This window comes from Empidonax traillii, unplaced genomic scaffold, assembly GCF_003031625.1.
Source record: "Empidonax traillii isolate 1590-97213 ecotype Southwest subspecies unplaced genomic scaffold, ASM303162v1 scaffold246:size859669, whole genome shotgun sequence".
NCBI lineage: Eukaryota > Metazoa > Chordata > Aves > Passeriformes > Tyrannidae > Empidonax > Empidonax traillii.
Genome location: NW_020955439.1, coordinates 613,216 through 625,795, shown reverse-complemented (window position 1 = coordinate 625,795; position 12,580 = coordinate 613,216). Strand labels below are relative to the sequence as shown.

At 44.3% G+C, this 12,580-nt stretch overlaps 1 protein-coding gene across 3 annotated transcripts in view; it reads right to left on the bottom strand.

Annotated features, from left to right (window-relative positions):
- PHF2 (PHD finger protein 2) overlaps window positions 1-12,580 on the bottom strand; it is a 71,963-nt gene that overhangs the window by 14,303 nt on the left and 45,080 nt on the right. For all 3 annotated transcript variants that reach the window (XM_027888822.1, XM_027888823.1, XM_027888824.1), the window contains exons 6-17: window positions 11,194-11,380; window positions 10,495-10,657; window positions 9,104-9,191; window positions 8,444-8,550; window positions 7,384-7,475; window positions 6,407-6,496; window positions 5,260-5,631; window positions 4,470-4,589; window positions 3,360-3,478; window positions 2,893-3,071; window positions 2,630-2,703; window positions 1,455-1,612 (exon numbers count right to left, since the gene is read on the bottom strand). In XM_027888822.1, coding sequence (XP_027744623.1) covers window positions 1,455-1,612; window positions 2,630-2,703; window positions 2,893-3,071; window positions 3,360-3,478; window positions 4,470-4,589; window positions 5,260-5,631; window positions 6,407-6,496; window positions 7,384-7,475; window positions 8,444-8,550; window positions 9,104-9,191; window positions 10,495-10,657; window positions 11,194-11,380 — 1,749 coding nt within the window. The remainder of the gene's footprint in view (window positions 1-1,454; window positions 1,613-2,629; window positions 2,704-2,892; window positions 3,072-3,359; window positions 3,479-4,469; window positions 4,590-5,259; window positions 5,632-6,406; window positions 6,497-7,383; window positions 7,476-8,443; window positions 8,551-9,103; window positions 9,192-10,494; window positions 10,658-11,193; window positions 11,381-12,580) is intronic.

Below are 12,580 nucleotides of genomic sequence, written 5' to 3'. Positions count from 1 at the left end.
CTGGGTCAAAGCCCACCTAACACCCAGCAAGGGCAAAGGACAGCACCAGGCTCTCTGTCCAGTCTGTTCTCAACTCTCAGGCCATTCCTACAGCTACTTCTACCTCCTGCACAGCTTCTGTGGCTTTGTATAACCAAGGCAGACCTAGAGAAAGGAGGAAGGAAAATTATGCTGTTGGTTCCAGAGGTCAGCATGGAAACCCAACACGTTCTGCCTGCCTGGGAAAGGGGGTTTTCAAAGTGAAGGTGGAACTGGTTTATTAAAAAGCCAATCAAGAATAACCTTCCACATGTCTCACATCATTTCCCACATCAGACTTGTTAGTCTCACCCTTCAGAGGATTATTCCTCAGTTTGCAGAAATTTAGAATCCAGAAACCTCTGCCAGTAGCCCACGGCTTCCAGAAGCACCAAGGCTGTGGCTCCCTGGGAGCAGTGGGAAGTGCTTGGATGAAAACCTCTGCTTTTCCGCAGATGGAGGACAAACCGATCCCTTCAGGCTGCAGCAGCAAAGACCTCCTTATGAGCAGCTGAGGAGGGAGCACCGGGCACACGGCGCAGCAGCTCCTGCCTGAGGAGCAGTTCTGTGCATGGAAGCCACAGCTCAGCTGATGTTCCCAAACCCCCTTCCTTGTGGATTTGTTCCTGAGGTTTGAGTTAAGCAAGATACTTCAATGTGTGAACAGTCCCACTAACTTCTCCCCAAACAACACACGTGTTCTGTTACCCAGCTATCTGTTGATGGTTTGAGATCAGGGCTGGGCTGTGAGGGGTGGAGGCAATGACCCCACACAGCTGGTCTGAGGTGGACCCAGACAGACCCCTTGCTCCAGACAGTCCTGAATGCAGGATTTGAGCCTAGCCTAGCCTTGTTTTCCATTTCTTTTCACCACTCACTGTTAGATTACTGAAAGATCTAGTGCTGTACCTTATTGACCATATCCCAAAACGTCCAGCCTCAGTTCCCACATTCACCCACATGAGTAGGTCCCACAAAAGACACAGCTAAGCCCAGGCAAACATTTCCATTTCAGAAATAGAAGCACCCATGAAAGAGCTTACTTTTTTCCCCAAGCCATATTTTTTGGAGGGGAGAAGAATGATGACAGGGATAGGAGGGAGGGTAGACAGTTTCCTATTTCCTTCTTGCACTTCACAGTCTCACTGCATTAAAAACCATAATTCATGCCCTTGAGCTGCAGTCACTGAGCTCTTTCCTCCTTTTGAATGATTCATCTGTTACAGTATTATTGCTAAAAGTGATGTGAAATCCTCTATTTGTTTAAATTACACCCCCAAAATCTTTCCCACCTCTAGCTCATAGGACAAAGGAGGGATTTGCTTACTGGAGAAAAAGCAGTTGCCAAGCTGCACAATTCATTCTCACTCACACACAGCCACAAAAGAGCAGTTTTTGTTCCCAGGTAAGAGGGAAAAGCCTCCCTTGGTGCGTACCTGTTGGTGTTATACTCTAAACCCCCAACTTCCTTGCTTGCCTGCAAAAGATCAAGAATTCCTGCTGAACTTCCACTCTCTTTCTTTACTTTGGAATTTCGTCCCGGCTTTGCCTCGGTGTCAATGTGCAGCAAATCTTCATCTGACGAGTCCTCGCTCTGCAAAAAAACAAGGGAAAGGCTCAAAAAAGGTGGGAACTCACTGAGTTACTCAACAAGAACAGCACAATGATTCCTGCAGCCTGCTGCTCCTCCAAGGACACAGGGCTAGCCTTTGGAATTTACTTTCATTAAAGACAAAAAGAACAAAACCAGGCGCACAGTAAAAACCCTTGCAGTCTGTAGGCACGGTGGGTTTTTCTTTCCCCTCCAAAGCTCTGAGATCTGATCCTGCTCATGGGATCAGACCACTCTAACAGTGGTATTTCCAGGTGCTGCTTTGCAGTTCTTTGGACCACGACCCATCCAGGAAAGGAAGGGACTGTGTGGCCACGGCTCTGCCACCCCAGACGTGCAGCAGGGCACAGGTCTGCACCCTGCAAGACTGTCAACACTGACAATCCAGACATGGGGACAGACCCACATCTGCCATCCCACTGCAGGAGATCAGGAAATCAGAGAGCAGAATGGCACAGATCCATAGGAACAGGGGCTGTGTGGGGCCATGGAAGGGAGCTGCCTAAACCTGACCATCTCCCTGGGGCTGCGATTTCTGGGTACTGTAGCCTACAGCCTAATAGAACATCTCTTCTCCCCTCCCTGCCCTGCTTTCAGGCTGCTGAGGCGCCAGCCCTTCTTGCTTGGAGTGCCAGTCTGTTGTCTCCAGGGACTCCCTCCTTCAGCTCCTGCCCAGGGAGATGCCACCAGTTCTCCAGACATCAGCCCCTGACCCAGGCAAGGAGGTCTGCAATTCCCCCTGAACATCCCAGAGACAAACCAGGCTGAACAGAATTTCTTAGAGCCAAACATTTTGGTCAACTTTAGTTCCCTCTTAACAAATTATTTTCTTTTTCTGACTTACTCAGGTATTATAATATGAACTCGTAATAACCACAGCAAACAAACACTTTAATTGCTGCACCACAGGTACAAGAATCACAGAAGGGTTTGGGCTGGAAGGGACCTTAAAGATCCTCTCGTTCAAGTGGGTCTTGTGAAGGAACAACATCATCATACCTTGTATGGTACCGACTCCACCTTTGGTTTCTTAACAGGAGCGTGCTGCAGGGTGTCTTTTTTATCTGACAAAACTGAATGAATAAAAAGAAACAGAGAGTCATGGTTCTATTCCCTCCAAAACCCAACCCTCCTCTTCCCTTACATTTGACTGACAGGTAAAATGTGGCTTTCTTTACTACAAATCACATGCTGATTGTTCTGGACAATCACCACCTAACACTTTGTTGAGCAGATAAAGGCAAAGCAGGAAATATTCTTACAGGGCAGTTCTCTTTTTGCAGTGTTTTTCTTCCTTCTGATTGGAAACTCATCAATTTTTAGTTCACCATCATCTGACACATATTCATATTCATCCCGTACAGGTTTGGCTTTGTCTTCCTTAAAATTCTGCAGTGACCCAAACACACTGGTATTCAGCTGGGTTTTGACTCCCTTTGAACTGAAGTGAAAAGAAAAATTAGAAATCAGTAACAAGACTGAGTAGAAGACAATGAGTATCTCTAGACAACTGGATGCTTTCAGGGGTGCCAAAGCAATTAGAATAATTTTACAAACACATTTCTGAACCTGCAATTTTTATCTCAAAACAGGATGCTGACTAGAGCACTACAACTTTTCATGACAGTGTATTTTCTACACTGACCAGAAAGGCAGATTTTCATCTTCTTGTAAAAAAATATAAATAACGACTTTTCAGTTGATGTGTGTTGTCATATTTTTTACTTACCCAAGCAATTTCTTATTAGAGAAAGAGAATGTGAATTTGTTGTCCTTATTTCCTGATAAAGGCGTCTTTTCCGATTTGTGTTCCTCTTCCATTTTCAGAAGTGAATCAGGTTTACTGTTCTGAAAGGCAAACAATGCAAAACAAAAGAATTAAACCAGTTAAATGTCACCTCATTTATGTTTTAGATTCCCAGGTATCTTCAGAGAATCTATTCATCTACAGACAGATTGAAAGAGAATTGTAAAATCACAGAATCACAGGCTGGTTTGGGTGGGAAGGGACTTTAAAGCTCATCTCATTCCACCCTCTGCCATGGGCAGGGACACCTTCCACCAGCCCAGGTTGCTCCAAGCCCCGTCCAACCTGGCCTTGGACACTTCCAGGGCTGGGGCAGCCACAGCTTCTCTGGGCAACCTGTGCCAGGGCCTGCCCACCCTCACAGGGAAGGATTCCTTTCCAGTGTCCAAAAAGGTTCCCTCCCCCAAAATGGTGGTGAGTAACAGAGGGGTTTGTAACAGGGAAATTTGTTTGCACTTTTGTCATTAGAATTTCACAACAAATAAGTGTTTCATCGAGAGAGCCTGAGGTCACCTTATTTAACAGCACCTGCAGACAAAATGTGCTGTTCTAGGAGTGAATTTCACTGACCCTCCATTAGCCCTCCAGGAAGGTAAGCTTTTAATCCACGTGGCATAATTCAGATTTCATTAACTTTAATTTCATGCCATTGAAATTAGTTACTGAGTATAAATTATTAGTTAATTATTGACTGGTTATTGATTTCTCTGCAACTCCTCCAGACTTAAAGCAGTAGGACTATGTTCCAGCAAGGATCACAAAAGGGATCATCACTGAACATCTCACTGTTAACAGTCTGGTGTCACCATGGACAAGATGGACAATTCAGCACATGCAATTCAAGAATTCATCCACACACATCCCCTTCCTTATTCAGTGACTGATTATATTTCTGCTTAATTTTTTATTTTGAGAACTCAAAATTAATTGGTGGCTTGTCCTCTCCGCTCAGGCAGAGCCACGAACACTTCTCCACCCTCAGCTTGTCACTTTGTGGCAGAACCAGCAGCAGAATTTAGCAGGAGGCCTCACCTTATATTTCCATTTGGCTTCTGTTTTGCTTTTATTTTGCTCTCGGACTTCAAATTTCTCCACCTCATTCTGCTTGCTTGCAGATTCCTTATTGGGAACACTTAGAACATTCTTTGCAGCCTGGGGGAAAAAAAAAAAAATCAGGAAAAAGTCCTCTTAACGAGGATGGAGTGCTGGCATGTCAGAAACACAGGCTTTATCTGGAATATAACATGATATATTTTTGAAAACTCCTATTTATTCTTTCGGAACCCAAAACTGAGGTTCAGTCAAATATTGCTGCTTCAGAATCTGCAGCAGAAGACCAGCTGCTCTTCTCCTTGATACACCAACTCACTCATCTCCCTGCCTGCTGCTCCATGACGGGTGTCACAAACTGCACACAAACTGCTAAAAGTTCAGAAGTGCTTTAGGAAAGATTTACGGGTATTTCTTCACAAACAGTGACTCTGACATTCCCCTGTCAGTGCCTCAGTGGATCCTGGCCCCTCCTGAAGGCAGCAGCAAAATTCAGGCTGAATTGAAAGGATTCAGAATTCAAGGACATCACAAAGAAACTTGTCCTACATGGGAAAAAGTGGAAGAAAACTTATTGTTCTAACTTCAGTCACCCCTTATAGAGTGAAATACCAAGCAAATTTGATGCTTTAGAAACAAGTTCCCTCATCACTGATACCTTTTGATATCAGTGGGTTTCTGGGAGGCTCCATATCAAAGAATAACCACGCAAACAGTCAAATCAAATCCAACAGTTGGGTAAAAGGAGGGCATTGAACCAGCAGTTACAAACCTTCCCCTTCTTTGGCGTCTCGATCTTGGTCAGAGCCTCCTTGGTGTGCGCCTCTAGCAAGTCGAGGTTGGGGATGGCTGGTGGGGGGCTCTCCTTTGCCTTCTTTCCTTTCTTCTTGCCTTCTCCCTTCACTTTCGGTGTTTTGGGAGGCTTGGGGGGCTTGGGGGGCTTGGGAGGTTTGGGGGGTTTGGATGGCTTGAGTTGTTTGGGGGTTTTCACAGTTTTGGGAGTCTTTTTTTTAGGGAGCTTTTCCGCGGGAGGGGGCGGAGGCGTCACTTGGACGGGTGAAGGCGCCTCCTCCTTCTCCACAGGACAGGTCTCCTCGGTGGTGGTGTTGGCACTCGTGTCTGCTTTGCTGGCTTTCGAAGCGTTCTGCGGTTTGGCACAAAACAGAAGGTGCTCACACCCACCTGTCTCATGGTTGGTGTCCACCTGCACCCTCCTTCCCACGGGGAAACAAACCCCAAAGGTCCCCAGAGATTGGCTGGAGGGTGATCTGCATCACAGGTCAGTCTGGCCGAGGAATGAAGATCCCACCAGAGGCCACAGTCACCCATTCCCACCCCTGTGTCCCTCAAGCACAAGTCTGGAGAAACTCCAGAGGCTTGGTAGGCAATGCAGCTCTCACTGGGTTGACCATCAGGTGGGACTGTTAGATGGACTGTCCACACAAACAGATGGATGAAATGAACACTTTTCTGCTTAAAATGCTGATCAGCTTGAGCACAAACCCTTCCCACTTAATTCTGATGTGATAAACGCAGTAGAATCACATTTCATGCCCCCCCGGGGAAAAATTAGCAGTAAAATAGCTGCCCAATTAAAATTAACACTGACTAATTAAAAAGAAATTATTTTCTGCTTAACTTGCCGTTCTGACAATCAGAAAACTTAAATACTGCATCAAAGAGGATCAAAGGACAAGACAGATTTCAGTTTTGAGGTCTCTGGGTGTCGTTAGAAAGGGGGTGGAATGCAACACAAAGTCTTCTAAAAGGAGCTGAACCAGCGACTGTCACCTTGTGGGATATGGGACCACATTCAGTGGATGATGCCCTCATGCATGCAACCTCCTTTATTTATTTAAATACATCCATTTGTCAGCCTAGACCCCCAATATAGTTAATACTATGAAAACAGCACAAACCTCACTTAATCTTATTTCTTTGGCAAGGTCCTTGATGAGTTGTGCTGGTTTGAAGTTTTCTGGTAGTTCATCTTCATGCTCTGCTAAAGCCTAAAACACAACAAAGCCAGACTGCTGTTTCTGTGCATGTTTTTTTTTTTTTTTTTTCAAAAATAGAGAAAAATCCCTCTTGAAGTGACTGGACCAAATTTTTCCTATGTGCTGAAATCAATCTTGACTGCATTAGACATTCAAATGAGGGGAAAAAAAATATACTTTTTTCCCACTTCTGGATGTTATTGTTAACAAGTTGTCCTGAGGGAACAACAAAGTCAATCATCTTTTTTCAGATATTACTGCATTTTCACAACTGCAACATCATTTTGCTCACCCCCTGACAGGAGATTCTGAGGGAAATTCCTTTGCTGCATTTACCAAGACACATTTCTCAGGCTGGTGTCCTCAGTGAGTACAAGCAGGTACTGTGTCAGCAGAGGGTTCTGGGGGCTCTGTCTCCTGCACCTGAGTCCCTCCCCAAATTTAGGAGCCATTCCAACAAGAATAACACTTCTGAAATAGCTGCAGCAGGAAATTGAGGCTTCAAATCCCTTTAAGCCTTGTCTCCAAGCAGTGTGTGTGTCCTGGCTGGATTAAGGTGTGGGGTTTGCAGGAGCTGGGCACCTCATGCCCACAGAAAAGCAGGTGGTGTTCCAGCCCTCGCTGCACAAACCCTCTGCTGAGCTGCTGTGGCACATGGAAATGCTTGGAATCAAGGAGAACATTCATCCACTGTCTTTTTGGCAACTTCTTTAAAACTCTGGTGGTACCATTTTTCCTGCTTGCTCCTCGTGACCGCCTGCCTTCCCATTCTCCTGGTTCCTTCTCTTTGGCACCTCAGAATTGGATGTTTTTCTCTGGAGATGTTACTTATTCTAGCATTTTTTCTCTGCTCCAGCAACTAAGAAACACCCAGTGTTAACCCAGGCTGCTTCTCCTACCTGTTTTTTAGTCCACGACCTGAAAGCACCGTTGAGAATCTTTGCTCCTTGGAGTAGATGAGCAGGAGGTTGTTGTCCAGCTTTATGCAAACCTAAGTAGGTGAAAAAACCCAATGTCATTCAACCACTAACAGTTTACAGGAAGTCTTTAATTTGGAAAGGTTTAACTGGAAAAGTTAAAGTTAACTCCTGGAGAGTGGGTCCCCACAAATGAATCCCTACTGTAACTTGATGGTAATAAGAAGTATATTTACTGTGTCACAGATCCAACTCAGCCTTCCTACACTGTGCTCCTGTCAGCTCTGTCTGCACTGGCAATCCTTTGGCTCCTTTCTCAGCCCCATATCCATCCCTAACTTCTGTGGGCACTCATCCAGGCTGTGGGAATAAAAAGGTACCATCAGTGGCTTTTTGATTCTGACTGAATTCTGAAAAGCACCCTGTGGATTAATTAGACAAATTTTCCTCTTTACAGAAGGATCTGATGGATATCTCTGGGCACATCCTGTAGCAGGAGAAACAGAAGCAAAGAGCAAAGCAAATCTGTAAAGAACATTTACACATGGATGTTTGGATCAACTCTGCAGGAATCTGATTTGGAAGAGTTGGAACTTCACAGAAAAATTGGCTTTAACTCCCCGTGCTCCTGTGGCCTCGAGTCCATGAGACCTGCCCACATCTTTAACCAGGATCAGCAGGATGAAGGGAGAAAGCAGGGCTCACAGGGCCCATAGCTCATTCAGTTAAAACAGGGAATGCAGACTCACAGGCAACTCAAAATAAATTACAGCATTATTTTATAAAGCAGAATAAACCTTCCCACAGGCACAGGTAAGAGGGACAGCTCAGGTCCTTCCCAGAGCCCATGGTAGGATGTTCAGGGGTGAGCTGGACCGGAGCAGCACATTCTGCTGGTATGTTCAAAGTAGTTTTCCAACATTAACAAGACCAGTTTTGGCCACCTGTTCATCCTTTATGTGGACATCACCATAAATTAGGGGTAACTGTTCTCAGACCCCAACGCTGAGCCACCGAGGCAGGCAAGGAAATGCAGTTTTACCTTTGAATTTCTCTAGTAGATGCTTCCCCATGTACCAACACGCTGTTTCAAAGTTTGGAAACTGGGTCAGACTGACGATTTTCAATCGTCTTTCTACCTCATATGCCCTGCAAGACAAAGCCACAGGAACTTAGAGCATCACAGGGCACGAGTGTGTCACAAAAGCCCCAGAGTCACTTTGCAGCCTCTTTGTGCTGCAAAAAAAAAGAGCCAAAAGCAGAACATAACAACAGCACCAATAAAAACCACTGGTGATACAGATGTATGACAGTTTTATTGAATTATTTGCCCAGAATCAATAAAGAACTACTTGTGTTGTCTTACACTGAGCAAAGAGTCCAGATGAGTAGGTGGGGGCTTATCCAGCACGGAATGGCAGGTGCCAGGGTAGAACTCCTGGCAGTTTGTAACAGTTCTTCCTTCAGGACATGGCCACAACCAACCTAGGCACCTCACATATCCTCCTGTGCACTGTGCAACAAGTGTAAGGGCAGCTGAGAACAACTCAGCGTGAGAGAACGTGGTCAGAGGGCACAAAGGTGGGCACACCACCCAAAACTGCTCAGCAGAGCTGCACCAGCCTGACTGCCAGTGATTTATTATTACTCACTGATTAAAAACTGAGCCTCTACACAACTTCAGATTTTCATGCCAGATTACCTCATCTGCATTTCAACGCTTAGACTGTGTAGAAAATGTCCTGCGAAGGCCAGGCAGTCTACAGGTGTTAGAGTTGCATAAATCCAGCCTAAAAGAGAAAGACAGGAGTCCTCAGGATAAAAACTGGAACGGCAGTAGCACAGACTTTAATCACAACATGATGTTTATACTTTACTGAGCAGCTTCCTCCCTAGGTACCAGTACAGCTCTTCAGAACCACACACACTTTGAACAAGTGGCCCCCTGTTTGTTTTGCTGCATGATGGCAGCTGCTCTCCCGTCTCCATGAAAACCTGTGACAGCTCCTGACATGTATTTTATCACAGTGTCAGAACCAGGTGTTTTCCAAACATGTATTTTCATACAACAATCTACTCAAGATTAGAGAATCTCTATAAATTGCTCTGTGTTTGTTCCACCATCTGCTCTACAGATGGTGATGAGAGAAACACCTACTTTCTGCTTCTTACACTCGAGGTAAAATTGAAGTGTGTAAACATTCTCTGCAAGAATATACTCACACACAGAAAAATGTCACTACTGGTTGCTGCCTCCTGAGCACTGGTACCAGTTCCTGCCACTGCCTACAGCTCGAGGGGGCTCTGCATCATTTAAATGCACGTAGAGGGAGAGAAGATCCCTGTCCCAAAGAGATTACAGTTTCAACAGGGAACAGGGAGGGCTGGAAACAGCAATGCAAATAAGGAAGTTATTGTTCATGGTGAGAGGAAGGAGAGGGAGAAGGGCTGGAGCAGAACGGTGTTCGCTTCAAACCCTGCCCTATTTTCTGATCAACTCCCTGTCCTTACAGAGATCCTCCCAGGAACCAAGAAAAACGAAATCCGCTATCCCTAATAGCCAAAGAAAGCCTGAGTCTATCAAATAACCCATAAAAATCTGTGACACCAAGGTCTTTGGCCTAGTGTGCAGCCATAAGTGCACGCTCACACTCATGCAGGTACCTGCATTTCCTGAGTGTCTCAGGGGATTAATGTCTGTGACAATGATTCTGCGGGGTGTCATGGTGTCAGAATATAAATTCATTCAATATAAATTCTCTGTTAGATGTCAGAAAGCACCAATGTCATGGTGGATACAGAAGGAGAATTCAGGAGTTACTGCAACCCAGCTAGACCATGGGTGGAACACTCTGCCTAGTATTTAAAAAACGATAAAAAAGATAAAAATCTGCTAAGATTTTAATAGAACGCAGTAAAAGGTCTGCTGTGGGGTTTTTTGCATGTTTTGCTTGTAAGCACATGAAATCAAACTTCCTTTGAGAATTAGACTTCAGACTTTGTCAGAGAAAGTTGTCAAATCCCACCCCTCTGGCATTTTGGACGTGCTCCTCTGAACAGAGGAGGGAAGCCCACCTGCCCCAGCCTGCTCACCTGATGGGATGAAGAGTGTCTGGCCTTGTTTAACGGTGCATTTGTAACATTTATCCACTTGGTCTGCAAAAAACATCTCACTGTGGTTTGCTGCTGACTGCCAGCGTTCATACAGAGAAATATTTGCAGGGGCTGGTTTGATGAGATAAAATATCTTTTCTCCCTGAATTAGAAAATATAAAATCAGCAAAACCAAACAACACTGCACTGGCACAGGCAGACACACACACAGAGCAATATTTATCTAGATACACATGCAACATTGTGTATTTTAGCAGTATTTAAATAAAATTAACTAGTGAGCTAGGGGCTGAAATAATTAAAGCACCAGCTGACCACATCTGCTCAGATTTGTGGGAGTGATGTTTACAGCACCAGGTTCCACCACCGTGCAAAAGCAGGACATGGGACATGGTACCTTTAAGGCCTTGGGTGATGTACGTGCAGAAGGCACTAAACAAATATTAAAGTTCTAATAGAGTGAAAATACACAGAGGATTTGGATTTCCATGCTCCAAGTGCTTCCTCACTCGGGAGACCCAGCACTGCTGGGAGCACTTCCAGCAGACAAGGCTCAGATCCAACGGAGCCGTGGAGAAATAAACCCGAGAGCTGAATTTCAAGAGGTTTTTATGATGGTTCTTTGTGTGCAAAGCTTAAGTTTGTTACGAGATACACCTGAAACCCGTGAACCCTCACCTTGAGCACGTGGTACCAGGCAGAGGCTCCTCCGGAGTCTATGTGGAAGTCGGTGTAACTGTCCTTCACACAGATCAGGCAGTACTTGGTCACTTTGGGTTTAGCCAGCAGAGCATCATCAGGCCAGTAGTTTTCCACCCAGGACAGCTTCTTAACGATGTCAGGAGGCTCTACAAAACTGGACATCCTTACAGAGAGAACAGAGAACAGACAGGCAGCTTTTTAAAACGGAGCACAAGGAGCCCGGTACGACGAGAGGCGAGTGTGTGACAATACTTGCATGGCAAACTGAAGCAGCTCCTCTCGTGCCAGTGGAACTGCTCTTCATTCAGAAAATTTGGGAAAACTGTTTACTGACAGAGATTTAAGGTTTTTTTTAGGTATGATGAGTTAGCAACAATCCTTTGCCTTCTTTCAGCAGCATCATCTCTGATCAAATACATGCTCTTCACATTTTTCCAGCCCCTGCCTCTTGCTACGCAGGCTCAGGTGTCACCAGATCTGTTATCACAGTCACCTGCCCAGCCCACTTCTGAAGAGAAAGTGAAATGTGTGCACTTTGACATAAATCATCTGGTAAACCTTAAAAACTTGCAAGTTAAGCTTAATATTAATAACCCAAATAACGTTAATGCTTATGGATAAATAAGTCTTATTCTGATGCTGAAAATCAGTGATCTTATTTAGACTGAATAAATTACATTAAAAGCTCAGAAGAAGGAAAACGTCTAATTTGGGTTGATAATGTGAATATATTTAAAAGACAACATATATATTATATATTTATATATTTTCTATAATTTATACAAATTAATCTATTTATTTACATTAAGCATACACTCATATTGTATATGTATCTAAAATCTATACAAATTACTATCTTAATTTACATTGAGCATATGTTCATACTGTATTTATTTATTTGTATAATTCATATATTATGTGACAAATATCATACACTATAATCACAGCTAAGACAATGCAGGGGCATGAGAACCAGGTATTAAGTGTTTCATCCCCGAATGTGCTAAATTTTAGATTTAAATAGTCCAAAATTTTGGCTAATAGTTGTGGAAGGGGAAGATTCACTGCTGGACCATGTCAGTAAGAGTATTTCCACTTCAAACCCAGACTAAATGCTCCCACATGTCATTTGTGCTCAGTGTCAAACCCTGATGACAACAGCTCCATTTCCATGGCAGGGTAGATGGAGCAGTGCATTCAATTAAACTGTCACTGTCTATGCTAAGTAATAAAATATTTGCTATTAATGTCTAAATTAGCAGTGTATGAGCGACAGCTCCAGCAGTCCTTCAGGACAAAAGACATCCTGTTATTCGAGGATAATGGCAGAAAGCTGAAAAAATCTCTGCTGAAGATCCTGGTG